At 44.4% G+C, this 25,233-nt stretch overlaps 1 protein-coding gene across 1 annotated transcript in view; it reads right to left on the bottom strand.

The window, feature by feature from the left end:
- Window positions 1-25,233, bottom strand: part of Eepd1 (endonuclease/exonuclease/phosphatase family domain containing 1) — a 105,681-nt gene that overhangs the window by 14,046 nt on the left and 66,402 nt on the right. Inside the window, exon 4 of the mRNA XM_041656721.1 lies at window positions 2,343-2,453. Coding sequence (XP_041512655.1) covers window positions 2,343-2,453 — 111 coding nt within the window. The remainder of the gene's footprint in view (window positions 1-2,342; window positions 2,454-25,233) is intronic.

Below are 25,233 nucleotides of genomic sequence, written 5' to 3'. Positions count from 1 at the left end.
GCTTCCACGCTGCCTCCTTCTTCCCATGCCTCTGGGAGCTTGCAGAACAAGAAAAGCTTCGGTCTGTTTACTCCAGCTGAGCCACTGCTAGCCACCAGGGCATTCCTAAGTGTGTGGTACCAGGGACAGATCAGCAGGCCACCAGGCTACCAGGCCAGCAGCACTTGTCACTGCTCCTCTTTGTTGAAGTAACCCTGGCCACCTCTGAACAGCTGCTGTCACACATACAACGTCAACTCAGATCCCAGACGGACATCTGACAGGTACCCTTGAACAGGTGTGTTCAGGACAGAAATAGGGGGGGCACGAATGTGAGCCTTTTATGCTGTGCAAGATCCCCTTGCCCACCACTAAAGCAGGCACTAGTTTAAGCATGGTCACACCTTGGTCTCAGTCCAGCTGTGTCCAGGAACCATGGGACCCAGGCAAGCCCCGCAGGGTGTCTAGGGCTCATGAAGAGAGAGAGAATGAAGCCACGGGCTCTGGAGTTGAGGCTGTTGTTCTGTTTATTGTTCTCCGAGGAGAAGTTCCAGGGCATCACTCACGCCATCTGCCTAAAAACCACCCCAGCCCTAGAATCCTCCAGGACACGGGAGGAGGAGGTTTCCCGAGATGACTCCCTTCCGATGCACCCCCTCAGGCCCAATTAACACACGCCCAGCTTCTCTGGACCTTTCTCATCCCTACACATCTTCCTTCTGACCCCCTCACAGGCATGGGTCCCAAATATGATCTAGGTCATATTATGCCAGGATGGACATAGCCATAGAAAAGCGCTTATGCCAGAGATAGTTCACTGGACTCAGGGTAGATTGCCACTTCCAATCACAGGGGCCTGCTTTGGGGAAAATAATTTCTTCCCACATCTCTCTGCTTTCTCATTGGAAACTGGCCCTCCGGTTGGTACCTGGATATGACTCCAGGACTCAGAGACACAACAGCTGGTCAGCATATAAACTGTAGATGGCCATGGATATATGATGTTTGACTCACATTGCGTTGAAAATTAATTCTTGGATCTATGCATTTTCAAAATTAAGCAAACCACACATGCCATTAATCTGGGTGGCTCTGACCCACTGAACTCATAATACTCCATGATAACAGGTGGCCAGGCCTAGATATGGCTGCAGCCCTGGTCTGTGCTCCGGTACTGAAGTACCCCAGCACTCACTGTTTCCTCCTATACTGGGGCTGTCCTGTGAGCTAAGGCAGAGGCTACAGATGACAGACACAACTAAGGCCAAGAGCCCTCAGTGACCATACTCTGATGACCTGGGCTCCCCTCCTAAAGCAACGTGACCTGACTCGTTCCACTAAATGGCTGTAACTTGGTGAAAGAAGCTGTGGTATCCAGCAGTTCTTGAAAAGAGAGGTAACAGATAGGGCTGGTCTGCTGGTCTGATTTTCCTCACACATACACAAATAACCCCTCATGAATGGTTTTCTGAATGAATGAGTGAATAAAGATGAATGGACTCTAAGAGTCACATGAATTTTTACACACTGATATCCATGTGAAATGCTATAATAATAATGATAATAATAATAATAATAATAATAATAATAATAAAAGCAATGTGGCATTGCTTTTTGTGTAGACTGAAAGGAAGGACCCTGGGCTACGTTCTGAAAACCAGATGCAGCCTGCATGAGCTCCTTTCAGCCCACTGTGAACTCACTGTCCACTGTGAGGATGTTCCCACTCCTAAACAACAAACCCAGGGAAAGGAGCGACACACAGTTTTCAGTGGTCACTGAAAAGAGGAGGGTCTTACAGTCAATATGAATAAATGGACAGATAACTTTAATTCAGTTTCCATTGACAATTTAAGAGCCCAAATTACAAGTATCCATTATGTAAATACAATTCATAATGTTGTAGCTGAAGAGGTATAGTAGAACCTTAAAAATATCTGCATTTGTGCAAAAATCATAAAAATGTTTTTCAACTCAAGTAATTATAAGAAATATTCTTAAAAATATAAGAACCTAGGTTAGGGAAATGGCTCAGTCAGTAAAGTTCCTGTTACCCAAGCACAGGGAGCCCAGAACCCACCTAAAAAGCTGGATGCAGTGGCCTGTGCCTGTAACCCCAGTGTTGGGGGAGAAGGCAGAGACAGTGGATCCCTGAAGCTCACTGACTACCCAGTCTGAATCTGTAATCTTCCAGTTCATTGAGAGATCTTTTCTCAAGAAAATGAAAGACAGAGAGCAATGGAGGAAGACACTGGATGGCAACCTCTACCTTCACTCCCCCCAAAATATAAATTGCTTTTGATTTGTGGGAAATATTGTGTTTAAGTACAAAAACACACAGGGCAGTTGTGCAAGGCAGGTACCTTCTGGAGCTGACTCGAAGGCTTCTCAGCAATAACAGACCGCCAGCATCCTCGGGACCCCTTCCACTTTCGGATGTTGGGCAGGATCGGCTGGTTTAGCTCTGTACAGAACTGCAAAGACAGAAGACAGGTCAGTGAGTCTGTGTCCCTGGACACGGCATCCTTAGAAACTAGTCACATTGATTCTGAGACAACAGTTAAAGACCCCCAGGAGAAAGTGTTCTTGACTCACATTTTTCCCTGTGTGTGTGTGTGTGTGTGTGTGTGTGTGTGTGTGTGTGTGTGGTGTATGCATAGGTGTGTGAGAGAGAGTGCACACATCCATGCATATTCATGAGGAATCCAAAGGATGGCATCTGGTCTTATTCCTTTGAGACAGGGTCTCTCATTGAGCCCTGAGCTAGGCTGGCAACCAGCAAGCCTCAGCAATCCTCCTGCCTCTGTCCTGGACAGAGCTGGCTTATAGGCACACAGAGTCATGGCCACTGTTTTGTGTGGATGCTGATCTGAACTCAGGTCTTCATGCTTGCACAACAAGTATCCCTACCCACTGAGCCACCTCTCCAGCCCAGTTCGTGGCTTCCTCTGAGCACCACATACTTTTGCTCTTCTGAGCTGCTCTTCATCAGGCCTATCTAGTCCCATAGTGCCAGCTTAAACCGCAGTCTTGAAGACGCCGAAATCTATATCTCTGGTTCAAAATTATCTCCTAGAGTTTTCTATTATTGCTGATAACTCCACATTTTGAGATATGTCTTACTATATAGCCAAGACTGGCCTGAAACTTATCACCCTCCCGCCTCTGCCTCTGAGTGCTGGGATTACAGGTAAGTGGCATCACGCCAGGCCCTGCCTGAGCTCTGAGTCACACTGCTAATTTTAGCCTCTTTCACATTCATGTAGAATCCTCCAGTGCTGCCTAAGCATCTACTTTCTCTTGTCCCGAAGGACCTTCTTCCCCTCCCAGGCCTCTGTCTCACCGTCTCACCTGTGTTCTTCACATTCCTTTCCTAAGGGCTCCTTTTACTCCTCTCCCCAAGCCTAGGAATTCTGCTGTCACCTGAGTGTGAAGTCTCTTTCTTTCCAGTCCCACTCTCCCTCATGGAGACACTGCATAGCTTCTGAGCCATCTCAATCCACCCACCAGAAACAGTGGAGCACACCGAGGCCCCACCCTATGGTTTTTCTGTGTGATCCAAGGGACAACAGCATCACCATGACCTAGATATTACTAGAAATTCTCTGACCATGTAGTAGGCCTGCTGGATCAGAACCTCCTAGGTGGGACACAATGATCCACCTTGTAACCAGAAAATTGGGTAATTAGGTTTGAGAACAGCTCTGGCTGCCTCAGTTGGCCTACGCACAGACCCTGGAGGCTGCAGGCCCCAGAGAGCACCCGGGCTGGAGAAAGCTCCTTTCACACCCTCTGGGCAGCACACAGTCATACAACTGATGGCCAAGGGGCAGACTGGGGAGTTCTGAGGAGACACAAGCAAGGACTGGGTCCATCACTTCACAGGAAGTGCTACAGAGAAAACAAACCAGGTGGTGGGCGGTAACCCAGGAAGTTGGCTTAGGAGCTGTTTTTACAGTCATCTAAAATGTCTATGTTTCCCCAACAGTGGACGCTGTCAGGACGAAGTCTGTGCCTTTGTAAACCCTTCCCGGCACAGAAGCCGGGAGTTTGCTAGTGAGTAGAAAATATAAGTGGACACTAATCTTCAAATCCATGCCAGACAAACAGAATCTCCCGGAAGTTCCTACCTCGGTAACTGTCTCCATTTTAACTGGGCATTTGGCAAACAGGTGTATTTCTGCATTGCTATGTGGGGGGGAAGTGTCTACCCAGGTGTATTGTCACCAGAAACTTTCATTGGTTTTACCATCAACACCACCTGCTGCACAGCAATGGAGGACAGTACTATTCTGGGCTAGTAAGGAGGAGAGATGGGGCAAATCCTCTTGGCCAAAACCCATCCTCTGTTGGCGTGGTGTAATTGTAAACATGACAGGTTTTCAAGTCACCTGAGAGACAACCTTCTGGGCGCGTGTATTGGAACTTCATGAGGAGATTAATTTATGTGGGAAGATCCACCCTAGATGTATGTGACATCATTCACTGGCCTGGGGTCCTAGACTAAATTCAATAGGGAAATGCAAGCTGAGCACCGACGTTCATCATTCTGATTCCTAAGTGCAGACAGAACGTGACCAGCTGCTGCCATGCCTTCCCTGCCATGATGTGTGCAAAGAACACGGTGAAGCACACGCTGGGGAGGAGAGGAAGGAACCCGTCTGGGATGACAGAATAGATGCTTACATAGGACTGGATAATCTTACATGACAGTTATTCATGAGGGACTCATCGGTACAGCTCAGGCCAGGCGCCAGGCATGGCATAGTGACACATACCTGTAATCTCAGGGGCAGAAGGACAGTGATATTCAGGATAACCTATGCTATAAGGCAACTGTTTACCCCTAAACCGTGAGCCAAATGCAATCCTTCCTTCTTCCAGATGCTTCTATCAGGTAATATCACAGTAATGAGACAGGTAACTAATTCAGATGGGAAATAAAATGCTCCTAAAAATGCAGTTGCGATCTATATAAAGATAATACATTTCTGTGAGTTCAGATTTAAAACTCTTTCATCCATTGGTAAACTCTAGAAGCCCAAAGGAGGCATCATGACTGTGAGCCATCTTAATTTAAAACATGTGCAGCCTGGCCCGTGCCATCCTCTTTCAGCCCACACAGCCCATTATCCCCTGCTCTGTCCTCGTCCACATCTCTATGCCACTGAAGACAAACAGAACCCCAAGAAAGTGAGGAGAGAGGCAGATGACTTCCTGATTTTCAGGACCAGAGTTAAATAAGAGGTAGGAGACTTGTCTGTTCTTGGACTGGAAAGGAGAACTCTCTGTCTATAAAGAGAAGACTGCACTTACAGTTCACAGCTAACCCACACAGTAGGACTCCTCTCAGGTCCTTGCTGATCAAAGTGAGGTCCACACACCAGCAGCATAACCCTCAGCAGGACCCTGAGACGTGCTGTTCCCAGGATGAGCTGTGAGCTGGGGAAGCTGTAGCACGCCTGCCTTCCTCCTGGCCTCTCTCTGGCAGAGGCTTCACAGAGCCCACAGCTGTTCATGAGCAAAGCACCCAGACCACGTGGTTTTCAGTCCACGAAGACACAGCTGGCAAGCGTGCTTAATGGGAGGGTCTGGAAATGTGTCTTCTCTGCTGCATCCCTTGCCTGACAGGAGGGTCGGGGTGTATCAAGGTTAGAGGGGCTGGGGTCGGGCTCTCTCTAAGATCCTTAGATCCCAGCAATGTCAACAGGAAGTAAAACCATCATCAGAAAGTGTGTTGACCATGAAGAATGGTGTTCTTTTTAGTTACAAAGAACAATTTTCTATAATTTGCAGGAAAATGGACACATCTGGACCTGACTGTATTAAGTGAATTAAGTTCGTTTCAGGAAGACACCTGCCAGATTTTTCTTTTCATTTTTGGCTCCCAATTTTTACAGACATGTAAAATCATGTATGCAAATATAATATTAAAGTAGAACCAAAACTATTTAGGGGAGTAAGGGCATCTAACAGGAAGGGAAAGGCATGGGTACGGGACAAGAATATACCCAAAGGACATTATATATTCATATGAGAATCTCTTTATGTAACCCAGGGTCACTTATAATGAATATACATCAATGGGACTGAGAAGCATCTTGTTAACTACTCTCAACCTGGACTGTGCCTAAAACTGCTTAAGTCCACTGATTCTTAAATATTCTCTTTCACCCACCCAACCAAAAAGAAAAAAATAATAGCCTCATGAGTTACAACTGGGTCACCTGGACAGAAAGACCAAAATGGCAGGAAAGGCTGAAGAAATGTGTGCGTTATACAAAAAAAGGTGTCCCTGTAATTCTGATTTTTTTCAGTCCTAATACCAACACACCACCCTCCTTCATATCTCAAACTCTGAGGTCTAAATGATTATCAACCTAAATCAGAATTGAGCTGGCTCCATTTGTAAACTAACTATTTAGTATTATTATGGGAGCATAGTAGGGTATGCCAGGGCACACGTGTGGAGGTTCAAAACACAACCACATGGAGTTGAAGCTCTTCCATCTTTACCTATCTACGCTCAGGTCTCTCTCCAGGCTTATACCATCACTTGCCCCCCTTGTCCTTAGTATAGTTAATTAATAAACCCTGTTCCTAATTGACTGACTCTGGGGTTAAGGCAAGGTTGAAGGTTGTGACAAATTTCTCCATGCAAGTCTCAAGTGTGAGAAGCTCAGACAAGCTTGCCAGCTGCTACTTTTCTTACTCACTGTCTGGGAGGGCAGCTTTCATTCTTGGAAACAAAAACCATTTTAGCTTTTCAACCCCACACCTTGAAAGTGTCTGAGTATGGCTCTCTCTGCAGCTGATCCATGAGCTCACAATAGAACATCTGAGGGAGCCAGCAAGGTGCACAGCAGGCATGCAGTCGGGCTTGTTAAGAGTAAGTCAACGGGGTTCCGCCCTCTACTCTCTCCCCCAGCATGAGTTTCAGGGATGACCAGGGACAGAACTTGTTTCTCTAGCATCAATCCAGAAGGGAAAAATCACTTTTAATATTCGTTCCACGTCAGTGACCAGAAAGATGATCAGTGCTATAGTGTAGATACAAAATGTACCCCAAACCTATGCATCAAAGCATGGGTCTACCCCATCCCCTGAAGGTGGCTCTATGGTGAGGGGGTAGAATCTTCAAATGGGGCTAACAGAAGAATAGGGTTTCTGGGGTCATGTTTCTGAAAAGATATTGGCACTGTGGCCCCTTCTTTTTGTTGCTTCTTGGCTCCCAGGAGGTGAGTAGCTTCCTCCTCCACTTCAGGTTCCACCTTGCATAGGCCCAAAGGCCACACAGCCAACTGGTCATGGAATGAAATGCCCAAAACCATGAGCTGAAATATTTGTCACTGTCACCGAAAATGAATATAACCAATAATGAAGAAATGATGGGAATTATTTGATCACCACTCCACCGTAGGTCTTGGCAACAGGAGGTCTCCCAGTCAAACATCTTAATGGCAATCTACAAGATGCCCAGGGCACTGACATTGGGAAATGTCAAGATAAGAGACTAGGGTGGCTGCAACCTCAGTGCTTGCTGCATGCTGGGTCTGTGCTGGACCAGCTGCGTGCTTATCTCTGCAATTACCTAAGGGCCCTAAAACTTGAAACAACTGCTTTTCTCAGGAACCTTTGTACTTTTTTCTTTACTTTGACCTCCTCTACTTTCGAAAAAGAATATACTTTAATTTGATTGGCCATGATCGAGAAAGAGAAATGACAACAGTCTTCCAACCTTCTAGGTTTTAAGCTTCCTTTTCTAATCAGGTTGAAGAAAGCCCTGGCTCTGTTTATAAAGATGTATTGCGAATGGTGAGCACACAGTTAATGGGAGGCAGGTATTCTAAAGCCAACACCTCAAGGCTACTTCATCCTGCTTCCTGGAAGGATGGGGAGGGTCGGCTCCAGGATGAAACCTCAAGATCAGATTTCCAGATGAGTTTATTTCCCTGAATTGGGATTTCATTTGCTTTCTTCATTTTGGACGTGACTTCCCTTTGACAATGAGTTTACCATACGCTGAGAGCGATTTCCTCTGTGCTTTCAGTGAGGCCACTGAAAAATCCAGTCTCTTTCAGTGGATGCAGTAGGTGGAGTGCTTTCTCCTTATAAAGATATATTACCACTACAAAGAGAAGACGCCCAATCTCAGCTCATGTAAGGTCAAGGGAGTCGACTTTCATCGGAATATGATACATGGCAAAAGACAACGCTTGTCGAAATCTTAGTGGGGAGTGAGGGCTCATCCTTATCAGAATGTTTCGAGTACAGGACATGACATGATATTAGAAACCAGTAGCCCTCACGTGGTAGGCAAAAGGAATGAATGGCCAAAGTGTATAAAAAACATCAGCCTGTTACATAAGAAAACTAAGCAAACACTAATTACGTCAAGTATAAACTAAATAGCAACCATGTTTGACCTTCTAAACACAACAAACCTATTGTAAAGTTTCTCTAAATTATCAAGACTTTGGAAGGCCATACTGCCTATGAGACAGAAAGAGTCTTCCTTTGCTCGGTTCTACTGGGAGTTAAGTCTTTGGTGGAGATAGGCAGCCTTAACAGCCCTGGCACATGTCTCAGGCAGAAAGCAGCTCAGCACAGTCAGAGAGCAAAGCAAAGAGCATCTCCACCTCCCCTTTCCCAAAAACCTTTATAAAAGGAAGACAACTTCCTGGACTATATTGTTTAAGGATGCGCACTGTGTTCCTACACAGCCGAACTGCAGCTATCTTGGCTCAAATGCAAACAGGGGTGCTGGGCTCCAAGGCCTCTCTGAAACCCACACGCAGCACTGCCTGCAGGACCTGTGCCCAGAGACTCTGGGATCTGTAGAGAAAGCAGAGAAATCCATTTCAGTCCCTGCTACTCAGAGGCCCAGAGAGCAACTGGCTTTTTCCAATAGCAGAGAAAGAACCCAGGAAGAAGACAATGGCACTGTCAGAATGCTGGGGCCTGGTTCCCCCAAAAAGGGCCTACACCAGCTCCCTCAATGCCTCCTGAACCCCACACCAGGCCCCCTTTCTAAAGTGCTTAGAACAAAAGCTTACTTTTAATACTAGGTTGTGATTCTTGTAAGCTAAATCCAAGTAAATCCAATAATGAGAACACTCAAATACCTATTCATCTACAAGCAGGTGTGATTCTGTTTTTTTTTTTTAAAAAAAAAAAAAAAGAGTGAGCAGGAAGAGTAACAGGAAGGGAAGGGAGACATTTCCTAAGTGTCTCGCACACGGCAGCCACTTCACACACATGGACACATTCTTTCCAGCGTGCCACAGCAGTGGTTCCTCTAGGTAGACAATACTTCCATTTGGCTCCGAGGGTTGACATGACGGGGCCAATTACTGCCAGCAAGGGGGCCAAGATGAAAAGCCAGAGTTGGCCAACTCTATTGCTCCAAAGCACTCAGAAAACATCAGCCAATTGCCCCAGAGGACAGTGTATGCCTGCCTTCACACAATGGCTGTTAAAACTACAACACGTTAGTTCCATGGAATTGAAGTCTGAAGAGAAACCGCCCTGCTGAAATCAGCTTTGCCAGTGATAGCCAAGAATGCCATGCCCCAGATCAGTCTTCTCTCTGATGGGGACCATAGTCATTCTGTGCCACCTGCCCAAGGGTTCACAGTATAGTAAGGGACCCCTGTTCTAAAGGCTCTGTCCTGCCCTCCTCTATCCAGAGAAACCATGGCTGTCAGATCCTTCAATATCACATGTCATTATGAGGGCAGCTCCTCAGCTCCTCTTTCCACAGGGACCAAAACAAAGTTCCAGATGGATGTCCATCCTTGTCTAAGCATCCTTACTCCACAGAGGAAGATAACGAACAAGCAACCTCATAACCATTTAAGTATTACCTGCTTGCACACAATCTGTCTGCAGTGGCTGTTGGCTGGAAATCTTTCCGTGTTCCCAAAAGACAGCAGGCACAAGACAGTAACGTGTACTGAGGAAGGACACACACACACACACACACACACACACACACACACACAAGTCTTTGAAAGGAAGTTTTTTTCAAAATCAAGAGAACTCATAGAGATTGAAGGAAAGTTAGAAATGTGGATAAGAACACTCCTTATGGATTTTATGTTCAAACTGCCAGCCTGTCATTGTGCCATCGTCACCATCTATTTCTACCTTTCAGAAACAGTCCCCAAACTCCCTGCCTTCTCTCGTGGTCTGTGGGAGCTAGACTTCATCTTAAATGGTAGCTAAGATCCGATGGCAATCATGTCCAACTGCTTTGTTTTTGTTTTTATTAAATTGAGGTTAATGGCTGGCATAAATAATATAAGCCTGGGTAGTTTATAAAGCAAAGATGGGAGAAATAAGTGCAATACCACTGTGCAAAGACCATTAAAGCTAACATTTCTAGTAAATTCTTTCGAGGCTGCTTCCTATGAATTTCATCAATAGGCTTTCTCTCTCTCTCTCTCTCTCTCTCTCTCTCACACACACACACACACACACACACACACACACACACACACACAGAGTCTGCTTTTCCTATAACTATGATCCCCTCACCCCTTCTCTGAGACAGCATCTCAGCATGGAGCCCAGCAGGCTAGCCTCAAACATACGATCTTCCTGTCTTAGCTCCCCAGTAGAATTATGGGTAACCGCCCCCTGCCTGAATTATATGTACCACACTTGTAGAAACTCTCCAGAAACCACTTACTGGGCTCTGCAAACCACTATCATCTACACGGCATCCCCTGATAGTGAAAGTCTCACTACCTGGCAGGGACATCTGCCTTTCGGAGGCGGATTTCACTCTAAACAAAACTCAAGTCACCTCACAGGCTGGCGAGCGACCTTCAACCACTCCACCCTCGCACGTGCAAAGTGCTTTTTATCCACACGTTTAAAATATCTTAAGAATTTAAAATTGCACTGTCTGTGTTTCTGAGAGTAAATTGAGAGTATTTTGCTTTGTTTTAAAATGTACCTGTGGTAGATGGCAACACAGGGGCCTGGAGAGGACAGGGCCAAAGACACACGCCCCTTCCTGGGACCTGTGACCAGAAGGAAGGTGACACTTTCTCTTTTTAAAACATCTGATGGGCACAAAAGAAAATCCCCACCAAAAATAAAAAAAAAAAAAACCTTTTCTTTCTTTCACCGGGAGACAGACAATGCTTCTCTCTCTCTCTCTCTCTCTCTCTCTCTCTCTCTCTCTGTCTGTCTGTCTCTCTCTCTGTCTCTCTCTCTTCCTCCTTATAATAAAATACCTCTATGGAGAATTTCTCCTGATGCCAGCCTGCATTTGCTAGTACCCTAGGGTAAATGTAAGGCCCCTAAGTACCTAAGTAGTTTGGTTGTTTTTGAGTTTGACAGTGTCATTTGATCACCTGCCTAGAACTCTGTGGAAATGTCTGAGGTCAGCTCAGGTGCTTGCCACAAATCCACCAGATCACACCACTGCTGCCACTTTTGTTCCCAAATGCCCCCTTTTTGGGCCATGTTCATTTCTTAGGAGCAAGATCTGCATTCTTGTCCCCTTCATTCTACCTCAAAACCCACCTCCCCGTGGGGATAAAGGCCTCAGTGCACAAAGGCTGGAGGAGACATAAACATTTGGCCCACAGCAGTTCTGAACCTCCAATAGTTAGGATAGAACATGACTGCCTGCCTAGCCTAAGCTGGCTAGGAACAAAGCCTGGGGAACAGAGGTGGAGACACAAGGCTAATCAAATAAGAGCCTAAAGCAAAACGGTACCTGTGACTCATGCGTGACTCATGCTCCCAAGACCTGAGTAGAGAACCCTGGGTGTATATGCTGCTGGTGGGGAGCCTGCCTCCGTTAGAGGAGGCTGCTGTGGAGGCCAGTTCTGAGCTCCTAACTCAAAAGGGGCCAAATAGAGAAGGAAGAAGGGGGAGCATTTCAGAAGCAAAGGAAGCAAAGAGAAGACTGCAGGAGGGAAAGCATGAGGAGTCGCTAGAACAGAGAACTATTTAGCTGCAGAGAAACAGAAGAGGCGGGATGAGCTTGTGGGGTCCTAGCCAGGCAAGGAAAGACTGTAGAGAGGGACCCTGCAATCTCAAGGGCTGCACAGCTGCAGTGCAGAATGTGGGTTGATCTAATGGGAACAAAGAGGTCAGGGCCCACAGTGGGGAAGTAACTCAAGATTTCTCTCCTCACACTTAGAAGAGGACTGCATGGCCCAGTAATTCTTCGAAAACTGGAAGGGAGGGAACTGGAAGCTCTTTGAAGTGAGGGGAGGGGGCGGATCAGTTTTAGGGCAAATAAAATAAGCTCTTCTTTTCCCAATTAGGCACTAAACTTGTGAGTAATGATTGAAACTAATTATTCTAAGTGGAAGCAAGTCTAAAAATAGCAATGCGTTTTGAAGGATTTTGCAGCTATTTTGGGAGAGCGTGGGGGAAGTTGCAGGCAGCCTGAAGCACATCCCACAATAGAGCAAAAATACTGGGATGGCCATGCCAAGGTTTACAGCGAGCACACTCACCCTCAGAACCTAAAGTTTCAATAGCCCAAGAAACACGCTGGTAGTGAGGGCTGAGGAGAGCTGTCTGATAGTTCCTGCCCTCATGCTGAAAGCCCAGTTCAGCAAGACCTGTCAAGCTGTGGGTTACAACATGGAACTTGTGATCAAATGCACTTGCCCTGAGCTTGCATTGCACGTCAACATTTCTCCTAAGACAAGCCTTGCCAAGTTAGCCAAGCACACCCCCTCCTTTCCAGATTCTTCCTTCTGCTTGGATGTCAGATGAACAGGCTGGGAGAACAGATAACATGGTCAGAAGGAAGAGGCCGTCCCTCGCCTCCCCCAAAACACCCTACAACAAAGTGATTAACAAGAGTGTGTGATGATAAATCATTCCTAAAGTTTTTTTTTTTTACACTTAATTTGTATGTCTATGTGTCCTTGTGAACATCTGCCATGTGTGAGGAAAGGATCAACTCCCCTGGAGCCACAGTTCTAGGTGGCTGTGAGGCACCTGAGGTGGGTGCTGGGATCCAAACTCAGGTCCTCGAGGAGAGTAGAAAGTGCTCTACCACTGAGCCATCTCTCCACGCCTATGGGGTTAACCTTGATCGTCAACTTGACCAGATTGAGAAGTGCCTGTAAATTAGTAAAGTGGGCCTTGGGATATATCTGAACACATTTCTAAAAACATTAACTAAGAGAAGAGGATGGGACTGGCACGATCCCCGAGGCTGGGACTGCTGCATGCAGCGAAGGGGAAAACGAGATCCAGCTATGCCAGCAATCTCTCCATCTACTTCCTGGCTGCCACAAGGTGCAGAGCCTCCTGTCACCATGATGAATGGAGCCAAGGACTGGGGGTTAAACCTCAGGGACCATGAGTCAAAGTCACCCCTGTCTTAAGAGCTGTAGGTCAGCAATTTCTGTCAGAGTGATGTAAAGTAACTCCGGTGGGGTAAGGATCAGAGATGGCAAGAGAGAGGACAAGAACAGAGGAAGAGAAGCTGAGAAACGAGGAAAAGGCAGCAGCATGAGGCAGGGCCAGTGCTCTGGAGGACAATGCCTTCAGGGCAGAGCAAAGCCACTGTTCTCAGGAGCTCCCAGACCTCTTGTGTAAACAACCAAACATGTTTAAGCTCCGGTCACACTTTCTTGGTCTTACATGTTGACATCTATCTTCCTCTCTCAAGCTCTCTAGACTCCGGAGCACCAACACTACCTACATGTTCCTCTGCGAGGGACCCAGAGTTGTTTAGGAGTTGTCACATTAAACAGAATTAGCACGTAAGAAACCTTGGGGAAAATGGCTCTGGCTGACATTAGCCTTATGAAATGCCAGTCCCCAGCTATTCTAAACTATATTTATATGACCTGCTTCCCTCTGCAATAATCATAACAAAAGACTTCAGCGCCGTGGGTGAGCGCATTTCCAGTTCAAGATACTTTCTACTTAGATTTGCATTGTACCAAATCCTACTCTCTAAAGTCTCCACTTCCTATTTTCGTCCCAGTAGACTAAAGTGTTCTTTCCTGCGTAGGCAGCGAAAGATAGAGAGCCCCACAATTTTTCACTCCCAGAGGCTTGGTGGCAGCGAGAAGTGGAAAATGTCTGAGATCCATTAATTCTTAATTTTTCTAGGCTAATGGGGAAGGAGAAAGCCAAATCCCCATGGTGTCTTTCAGTCAAGTTGTTTTCTCATTAAATTTCTGACCAGGTGCAATGCCAAACTATACAATGTTAGCTTCTCGGGCTTTTCTGGATCCTTCCAGGATGCAGGTGGAAAATGGGCTGAATGCAAACTGGACAGAGAGGATTAGAAAAAGGGTACCAAAACCAAGCCGTTGCATCTTGGCTGCCGTGGCAGTGCTTGCAGGACAGGGAAGCCATGCCACATTAATGCGTCAGATGTCCAGCATGTCTGTCTGATGTGGGAGTGTCATATATCAATCTGTTGATTTCATTGGTTAAGCAATAAAGAAACTGCTTGGCCCTGTGGGTGGAGTAAACAGAACAAAATGCTGCGAGGAAGAGGAAGTGAGGTCAGACTCCACAGCTCTTCTCTCGGGAGCAGACGCCTGAGAGAGACGCCATGCCCCGCTCCTGGGCAGATACACGCCATGAAGCTCCGACCCAGGATGGACTAGGCTAGAATCTTTCCGGTAAGACTGGTTCTCACAGATTATTAGAGATGGGTTGATCGGGATGTGAGAATTAGCCTGTAAGTGCTAGAGCTAAAGGGCCAAGCAGTGTTTAAATGAATACAGTTTGTGTGTTGTTATTTCGGGCATAAGCTAGCCGGGCAGGCGGCCGGGGTGCTGGGAACACAGCCCCGCCGCCCTTATTACTACATCTGTCCAGGTCCAGCATCTCAGCTCCCCTCTGGAGCACATACAGCTGGTCTTCAATACCCACAGATGCCACACTTGTATTTGTGGGTTCAACCAGCTGTCAATTAAAATTATTCACAAAGAAGTACCAGTGTGCATACTGAACGTGTGCAGGTATCCTTTAGCCTTGTTCCCTCAAGAATACAGACAACATTTGCAGTGTTTGTATTGCACTGAGTACTGTAAACTAAACATGATTAAAGGGAATGAGAGGATGCGTGTAGGATACATACACGTACTTTGTTATTTGGGGGAACTGGTGTAGAGGGGTCCTAGACAATGCTCTGAAGATACCAAAGGACTTCTGTACAAATACTAGGAGAGAAGGGTTACCCTAAAAACGATATAAACGAGAGACTGAACGACATTAGAGGAACCAAATTCTAATCTTATATTTCTCTCCCAGCTTTTCAAATTCTAGGAATTTCATGTACCAATGGTAAAAAATATCAATCAGTTGGCTTAAACTTTACCCATGTAGAAGACACAGGCTTTCTTGTCTCCACTCGCGGCCCCTTCTTTTCCATAAAAAAAATCTCATTAACCGCTGTTACCAAAACCTCAAAACTGCCCCTGCCTCGTCCTGAAATGAAGCACAAACGTGTTACATCTCTCATTCACAAACATATTCATACCAACTAAATGACAAAAGGAGACATGCTGCAGAGAGAATGCAAACCAACAATCAAAGAAGAGCAGCCAATTCTCCATCTGTGGAGACAAGAGGGAGGAGAGACTGGCTATGCCGCAAACCTGCAGTCTTCCAGGCCAGAAGCCTTGGAAGTTTGATTGCCTTCTCTAGCAACTTGTGAAAATAGCGGTATTTAGGCAAAACCCCAGAACTTCTTCAATTTGGGTGTTCTGTATCATAAATGCTGGGGATATGCATTAGTCCTGGGCACTTCTGGTTCCTGGAGATCTGTAGCGCTAGAAGAGTCACAGTGGGAAGACGACATGGTGAATCCTCTGTGCGTCTGTAGGACCATCTACATAGAGAGCCACTCTTAAGACCTCCTGATATCCATCTACATAGAGCCACTCTTAAGATCTCCTGATATCCATCTACATAGAGAGTCACTCTTAAGATCTCCTGATATCCATCTACATAGAGCCACTCTTAAGATCTCCTGATATCCATCTACATAGAGCCACTCTTAAGACCTCCTGATATCCATCTACATAGAGCCACTCTTAAGATCTCCTGATATCCATCTACACAGAGAGTCACTCTTAAGATCTCCTGACCATCCATCTACTTAGAGAGCCACTCTTAAGATCTCCTGATATCCATCTACATAGAGAGTCACTCTTAAGATCTCCTGATATCCATCTACATAGAGAGTCACTGTCAAATAAAAACACTAGGGCAGGGGACTCAGAGCAACTCAGAGATGAAGAGCTGTTTGGCTTGCTTTGGCTCTCTGCTTCCACCCTAGTTAATTCTGTATGATGTATCTGTATTTCATGGGCAAAGTTTAGGTGGAGCAGGCTTAGGAATGGGCAGGAGTGAATGGCAGCAGTCATGTGTGGGGGGGAAGCCATGTTTAGGATCGGGACACAAGTCTTCCATCCCTATATCAGTACACACTTCTTAATCACTACCCAGATGGGTCAAAATCTCTTAAGCCAGGTTGAGTACTTCCCAAGGACTGTAGAATCTTAATGCCCAAACTAATCATCTCAATGTCTTTGAAGGTCAATAAAAAGATTTTATCAGCTATAGGAATTACTCATCCTAAATGCAGAATTGACAATTTGTTAGAATACTCCTCTGAATCATTTCTTGCAAAGCAAACTTTCAGGGCCAGCTCAGTCAGGATATCTTGCCGCTGAGAAGAACATCCACAGTGATGTCTCTAATGACTCGGCAAAACCAGCTTCACCTGTATGCCCTTTGTTTCTTTTCAATGACCGACTATTCCAAACTCTGCCGAATACAAAGTCATTCTTCAGAAACCAATGAATGGATAAAATATTCAGGAAAAGCCTAAGAATTTTCTAAAAAGAGTGAACTGAAGGTTCTTTCCAGGACTAACGTGTTGCTTGCATCTCCTGATAAGATAAGCACTGAGGATGGACTAAAATGTCAGGAAACTGAAGAATACCTGTCACATGGCTGTCTCAGCATCTATGGGTTGTGTCGGCCCTGTGCAGCCAATGTGAGGGCCAGTGCTGATCTGAGTGTGTTTTTCTTTTTGTTAAAAAGTGGAACAGAGACAAGCAGAAGTCTTCCAATACTGAACATCCCACAGCAGCCATCTTCCAAGCAAACATACTAGCAAGGCAGCTTTCACACATTTCTCGCTAGGCTTCGCTTCGAGCAAAAGATACAATTTTGTAGGGATAAGTCCCGCCCCTTAGGGGGCGTGTTCGCCTCGGGCTAATGTTTGCCTATAAATTTGGCCGCTGCTTCTGCTTTCCTGGTCTCAGCGGGAATGGTGGTTCTGTAAGTCTATTTCTCCATTAAAGCTGTATATATATTTTTACAATCTGTCTGCATTTGCTTACGCCGTTACATTTTAGTGTCCAACGTGAAGTTTGTCCGTTAGAGATAACATCTCATCTCTGGACATAATTTTTATGGCATAAACCGTGCCTTCTTGTATTGACAATTTTTCCGTCAATCTGTCATAAGCTTTAGACAAAATCTGATTGTCACATTCAGCAGTTTTGATTCTCTCAGTTAATGTTTCATTTCCTACAGAAAGGGACTGAAGCTTACAATCCAAATCAGCTGTTCCCTCTTCCATAGTAATGAATTTCTCCTTAATATCAGCCACTAATGTTTCAGTTCCTACAGAAAGGGACTGAAGCTTACGATCCAGATCAGCTGTTCCCTCTCCCATAGTAATGAATTTCTCCTTAACATCAGCCTAGAGAACTTCAAACTGATTCTTGAGAAGATTGTTGTCATTCTCAATTGTTTTTAAGTGTTCAATCTCTGCCTTAAGAATCCTGGATTCATCTCATAAAGACTTTATCATATTTATATTATCAAACCATTTAGTGCCAATGAAAACTACAAATCCGAGAAGGATCCATAGATGTGGGGTGATTGACACCTCTTGTAAAATCTCCCACATGGTACAATTAAAAAAAACTGTTAAATTCTTGAATACTAACGTGTTCAGACATTTTATTTATAAAAGAAAAATTTTTTACCTGCAATGATCAGTTCCTGCCAGTGGTGGTCTCTGTGTTTTTGGAGCCTGTCCTGGAACTAGCTCTTGTAGATCAGGCTGGCCTCAAACTCACAGAGCACGCTCGCCAAATTTATAGGCAAACATTAGCCCGAGGCGAACATGCCCCCTAAGGGGCGGGACTTATCCCTACACAATTTTATGTGACAGTCTGATATGTTTGATTTCTCTCTGTCTTCCTGTCATTCAGCTATCCGGTCCATAAACCTACTCACTCACCTAACCATGTATACATTCATGTGCTCATGTACCCATATACTGAAACATATGCCCAGGAGAGACATACTAAACTGATTTTGACATCCAGTATTTGAGAGTCAAACACAGTGTCTGCTCATTACAAAATCCTTGCCATTGCTAGACTATCTTGGATTTTGTCATTTTTGTTTTCCCTTGTGAAAATTTTGTTGTGCTTTCTGCAGATAATTCCTTAAAGTTCATCTCAAACCAAAGAAACTGTGTCATAAGGCAGAACCAGCTTTAGGACACTAAGGAAATATGTTCGAGTCACTCTTAAGTAACCTAATAGATCAGATATTGCATTTGGTTAACATGGCAGTGTCCACCCCAGGAATATAACCAGTTGTCAAAAGTCATTTGTTCCAAGGGTGATTGATTACTAGACTTGCAGAATAACAATGGAGGCCAAGGGCAGTAAAATAACATATTCAAGCCAGGAGGAGTGGTGATAATCCCTATAATTATATAAAATCCATGATCTCAACATTTGATGATGAAGGCAGGAGGATCAGAATTTCAAGATCATCCTTGGTCATATATTAAGTTCAAGGCTCGCCTGGGCTACATGACACCTTGCCCTAGAAGAAAAAAGAAAGGAAGAAAGAAAGGGATGGAGGGGAGGAGAGAAATGCCATATTCAAAGTGCTGAAAGAAAATGACTGCCAACCAATTTCACAATCAGAAAAACCGCTTTTCAAAAGCTGCAATAGAATAACATTGTAGATAATCAAAACCATGTGAACTTTTTGCAGAGACTTGTCTGATGGGAAATACCCTAAAATTATAACCAGTATAGCGATATATCTGTAAAGGAGTAATAGTGGCACTCATATCTTGGCAGTAACCAACTGCTCTCTAAATGTACTAAAGGCTCAAAAGGAGGAAATTATGCCTGGTACTGGAAACCTGGCCAACTACTCAGGGCTAGTGAAGTCATGGATCTTAGAGGAGAACATACTATGACTGGCATAATTCTTAACTGCATTCTAAAATGTATCCTTATATCTACATAAAGTGCAGCTCTGAGCTCATCAAAGAAGCTTCTCTTTGCAACAGATGGATACCATTATAGAAAACCCCAACCGGTCAAAATGCAGAGATCAACTGATCCTGGGATGCCAGCCTCAGGGGATACATCTACAACACAATTCCTGCACCTAAGGCTCAGAAGAATTGCAGGAGGCCAAGGACTAGAAAGTCTGCTGTGAGGCCACGACTCCTGGAAATGGCAGGGAGACTGTACCCATGGTACCTCAACAGTCTGGATACTTAAACAAGACCTGAACAAGGACAAGGCAAATAGACATGCTATCACAAAGAGGGAAATCTCATGGAACCCCAGCCCCAGACAACGAACTACTGGGAACTAATGATTACTGAGGGAAGGAGAATTAGTCTTCTCCAGGGCTGAGCCCTCTAATTGTCTATCCAATACCAAGTGATCAGCCCTAAATTATGTACATACAAGCAACACTAAACAAACTGACCATGTTGTATTTATATATTTATGCATTTATATATAATACATATATGAAATTGCAATATATATATATATATATATATATACACATACATACAATAATAAAGAAAAAGGAGCCATGAGTTTAAGAGAAAGGACATGGGTGGGGTTGATGGGAGGAAATGGAAAGGGAAAAATGATATAATCACATTTTAATAATTTAAAAATAAATAAGTTATTTAGGTTAAAAGCAAGTGATGTCGCACTAATGGAAACCTTAAGAAGAAAGACCAACAGCCTTAAAAGCAAGTGTGGCTGTTGTTATGGGAGCCTGTTCCTACTCTCTTATTAGCTCATTTCAGAAGCAATTGCAGGGGCTGGGGTGTGGCTCGGCTGTGCAGAGCACTCAGCACGGACAGGGTCCTGAGTTCCATCCCAGAGCCATGGGGGCAGGGACCGTAGAATACAGCATACATAGGATTTTATTGTTGGGCCTAGAGTGTTCAAAAGCACAATACATTTATATCAATAAAGTAAAAAGGAGTTTGGAAGAAATAATGATGTTTCTTAGTAAGGAAATCACAGCAAGTGATTTCACTCAAATCCATGGCACAAATAATCAGGTGTGATTACAGAGGATTCTCAGAGCTAATCTAGGCTTGCTCTGCTTCTTGCCATCTTTAAAACACATAAAAATACAGAAAAAAGAATGATAACAATGCATAGTCAGTCTGTAAAATACATATGAATATGTACAACACTAGCATAAAAGGGGGAGGAAGGACAGAGTTCTAGAGCACAAATGTTTCTACAGTTTACTGGAATTGGTGGCATAAATCTGAGACAGCAGACATCTGAAAGTGGCTATTATAACCTTGTAAATTAAGGTATCATGATAAATTCTGAAACAACCACTAAAAAAAGAAGACAAGAATAGATGTGAAAAAAGGATTAAAGAAGCCAAACGCTACATTATAAATATTTACTTAAGCTAGGTGAAGTAGGTTATGCCTATAATACTTTCCTTCAGGAGGCTGGGGCAGGAGGATTGCCACAAGTTCAAGGCTAGTTTGGGCTACATAATGCGACTGGTTACAAAACATCGGTAAATAAAAATAAAATAAAATAAAATAAAATAAAGGGGAAATATTTGCTTACTATTTAAGAGTGAAGTAGTGGGGAACAACACAAACAGAGTAAAGACAAAAACGCCAGGGAAAAGGTGAAAAGGTGGACACACACATTCCACGTTGGTATTCACAACATTAAAAGTGGATGGATTAAAAAGTGGAGATAATAGAGCTATAGAAATACCAAGACTCAGCTATATACAGCATACAGGAGTTACAGCTGACACTAAAGCACAAGGAGAAAGTGACAACAAAAAGTGTGTATCATGCAAAGGCTAACTATGGTCAGGTCAGAAGAACGGACCGCAGTCAGGTGTGGTGGTGCACACCTTTGATCTCCTAGCACTCGGGACGCAGAGGCAAGCATAGCTCTGAGTTAGAGGTCACCCTGGTCTACAGAGAGAGTTCTTGGACTGCCAGGGCGACACAGAGAAACCCTGGCATAAAAAATCAAAAAAGAAAAAAAATGACTTCAAAACAAAACCCATCACTAAAAATTAAAGATGATGAAAGAGCAATATATAATTTAAAAAAAATCAAGTGATTAGAATGATATAATCATTATAAACCTAATAATAGGGCCCCAAATACTTGAACCAAGAACTGGTAGTATTAAAGGAACAGGTAATTCACCAACAGGAATTGAATGGATGGTTTGACTAGTCAGGTGATTGACAAGGACACAACATAATTCAAATACATGAACCAAGGAGGTCTACAGTCGCTGTAAACATCTAGTTATACACACCTTCTGATGTACACCTGGGTGCTCTCCAGAGAGATCACACTGGGCCAGGAAACATGTATCAACACATTTACAAAGATAAAAGTCAAAGAAGACATGTTCCATGATCACAAAATAAAATGAAATGAGAAATTAATAAGAAAAATAAGTTTAGAGAATTTACAAATGTGTGGAAATTAAACAATTCACTTGGAAATACCAAAAAGGTTACAAACAGATCACAAGGCCATGTAAAGATATGGATAAAATATGGGTAAAGCTGAAGATGGAATATTCCCAAATGTAAGGAACTCATCTAAGGCAATATTAGAGATCAATTTACAATTGGGGGCATTTTTATACCAGTAAAGAAAACTGAGTTCAAATCAATAATCTAAGCTTTCAAAGCAAGAATAAGCTAAAGCAAACGCAGGGAGAAGAAAACAGTAACATCAGAAGACAGAAAACAACCCAGGAGCTGCAAGCTCTCACAGAACATTCCCTACTCCCCTGCAAACCTTTTGCCAGGGCTGTGGCTTTCCACAGACTGCAGAGCTAAGACAAGCCACAGGGGAATGGACCTCACTCAATGCAGATGCTCCCCCTTACTTACAGCTACTGTAGTGTCTGCCTGCTTTGGCTGCCCCTTGGGGCCTTGCAATACTTGACTGCATCTTACCCAGTTTATAATGGTAATGGAGGAAAGGTTAATTTGATATAAGCTACACAAGCATGATCAGAAGTGCAGACTGAGATAGCAGAGATGGGAAGGCATCTCCAGGTGGGCAAGTCAGCACAGAAGAAGTTGTAGCCGGCACATGGACTAGGAACTTCACAAAGGCGTGAGACACGGTGACAGGCCAGCAACTCTCTCAGGTTGGTGGTAATTGGAAGTCTTAGTAAAACACAGAGGGCTGGCTTCTCAAGGCAAAAATAAAGCTAGTTCGCCTGCACACATAGACTTGAGCAACTTCTAATGGGCCAGGCTCCTCTGCTCTTGAGACATGACTGAACTGGCCTCTGTTCCTTTTCTGTAGACCCAGCCATGGCCTCTGCAGACATCTATGATCCACATGTACGCAATCTCTGTTCATGTCCTCTATAAATAAAGACTAAGATGCAGTGATTAGAGCATGCAGGAAACCAAATTAAGCCATCAGAGGAGTGCCCCCCCCAATACAACCAGAAGGCAGAAGATGACAGACATGAAACTCCCCAGAGGGGTTCAGCTGACAGGCCACACATGCTCCAAGGGTGATTGATTTCATTTTCCTGCCAATTCATACTTCTGTGACTTCGAAACATTTTTAAAGGTAGCTGTAGTGGCACATGACTCTAATCTCAGCACTCGGAGGTAGAGGTAGGAACTTAGGGGTCTAAAACCAGCCTCAACTACTTGAGATCCTGTCTCAAAATACCCTAAATAAAAAACAATTAAAAGATATTTTTAAAGCTAAATCAATAGATTTTCAATATCAAAATATAGGTGTACAACAATTACTCAAGACATTACATACAAAAATTTTAACATAATAATTTAACAATAACCTTTACTAGCAAAAAGTGAAAATTTATCGTACACTGTGTATGTGTGTGTGTGTGTGTGTGCTCTGTGTATGTGATTACTTAGGAGGTCAGAGAACAACTTTCAGGAGCCAGTTCTCTCCACTAGTGAGTTCCAGGGATGGAACTCAGGTCATCAGACTTGGCAACGAGCATCTCTACCTGCTGAGCCATTTCTCTGGCCCCAGAGTGAAAGTATCTACAGCTAAAAGTGCTTTGAATTAGATAAGAATTTGGCTAAGGTGAGCTATGATTTACTAGCTTGTTAATATTATTAAATAGGGACCAGGCGGAAAGGGGGATGAAGCCTGGCTATGTGCAATGAGACTTATATTTGAGGAAGTGCCAGCAAAGAGAAACAGGGCAGTGGCAAAGAAGAAAACAGGTCAAGTTTCAGCCCATGTCGGGTTGCAGGAGAGCTAAGTATGTCTGATGGGCTAAGAATGTGAGCACAGATGCTCTGACAGCCAGAATACACCCCTTGAAGTCCCCACTGGGAGAGTGCCCTCAAGCCAGAGAAAGGAACTGAAGGGACCAGCAGGATACAGTGTGCAAAATCTGACCATATGCGTCCACAAAATCCCTCTCCTTGACCTTAGGCACTGCGCTCCACAAATCTTCCCATTTGTCTTGGGCAAATTCATTCCATGATTAAAACCACATCTACAAGAGGCATCGTTGAGGACAAGAAGAAATGACTCAACATACTTAGTGTGGAGCAATGAACCTACCTTCTTCAGGCCTGTAGGCTACTGGAATTAGGGAAGTTGACCATGTGTAAAAGTTTATACATGCATTTTTCTGTAGTAAGAGCATGTAGTTTCCATGTGACTCCTAAAAAATACCATTAATCTAGAAGAGGCATCAGCAAATTGTAAAAAAAAAAGGGGGGGGGCAACTGAGAGATAACTTGAGGTCTGCGGGATAGACTATCTCTGTTCCAGCCCCTGGACTCTGTCCTGTGGCTTGAGAGCCGCCACAGACACTAGCTAGATGGGTGGGTATGCCTGCATTCCAGTGATACCTCATGAAGACAAGACAGCTGTTGTGACCTATCAGGACCCACTGTCAGGATGCCAGGCCATTCAGAGCGGCTGCTCCATCTCTGTGTACCTACCACCCCACCCCTCAGAGACCATAGGTCTCCTTCCTTAACGTTCCTTCCTCCTGCTCCTCCTACTGCATATACCACGGGGGCCTTACGAGGTCCAATCCAGGAATATTCCTCAATCGCAAAGGAAAATAAGAACCTACCCAATTACGTGTTTCTCGTCTTTCCTGGATGCAATGAGAACATCAGGTTAGGGCCCCTTTCCTGACAACCAGCCTTTTCTGTTTTGAGTCTTTTAGCTTCACTAGTGTAATTAAATTGCTAATGGTGGTCTCCTCATCAGCTGCAACGGGAGCTTCTCGTTCACAGATGTGGACATCCACCAGCACAGTGTCTAACAGGAGACAGGGTTCAAGAAATATTGGCTGCCGGAATAAATGCATATTTACACATGGCTGTTATCAAGGCAAGTAGAAGCTGAATCTCCTTAGTAAAAAGTGTACCACATTCCTACCAGACTAAATGTTTCTTATTTATGGTCGACCCATGCCCATTCCTGAAGCCTGCTTACCACAGTCCTCTTTAAAAGCTAGCCTTCCTCTACACCACTGCCCTGCCTTCCAATTGTTCACAATTGAAAACTATGTGACAACGTGCTTACCGTCCACCTATCTTCATGGACTGTTTCCTAAGGAACATGACCAGGAAACCTCCCCTGCCCTGGTTAAAGGGTAGGAGCATCTCTGAGGCTAACAAAGCACAAGGATTATTTGAGGGTCAGCCTCCTGTCACCTGCCTTCCACAGAAAGAACCATCAAGCTGCAAGCAGAGACTGCAACTTTACTCATGATTTTTAAAACTTGGCTAATATCAATTGAAAGCCACCTCTCATTAGGTATACGCTTACTTTTGATAAAGCTAAAGAGATTTTAAAAGTTTCATATGGGGAAATGGAAAGACCATGTGAATCCCTGAATTCACACACACACACACACACGCACGCACACATACACACACACACACACTCGCACG

Source organism: Microtus oregoni, unplaced genomic scaffold, assembly GCF_018167655.1.
Source record: "Microtus oregoni isolate MIOR12 unplaced genomic scaffold, Mior012 000008F_ref0000371, whole genome shotgun sequence".
NCBI lineage: Eukaryota > Metazoa > Chordata > Mammalia > Rodentia > Cricetidae > Microtus > Microtus oregoni.
The sequence above is the reverse complement of the archived record's forward strand: the minus strand, read 5'-3'. Positions and strand labels throughout refer to the sequence as shown.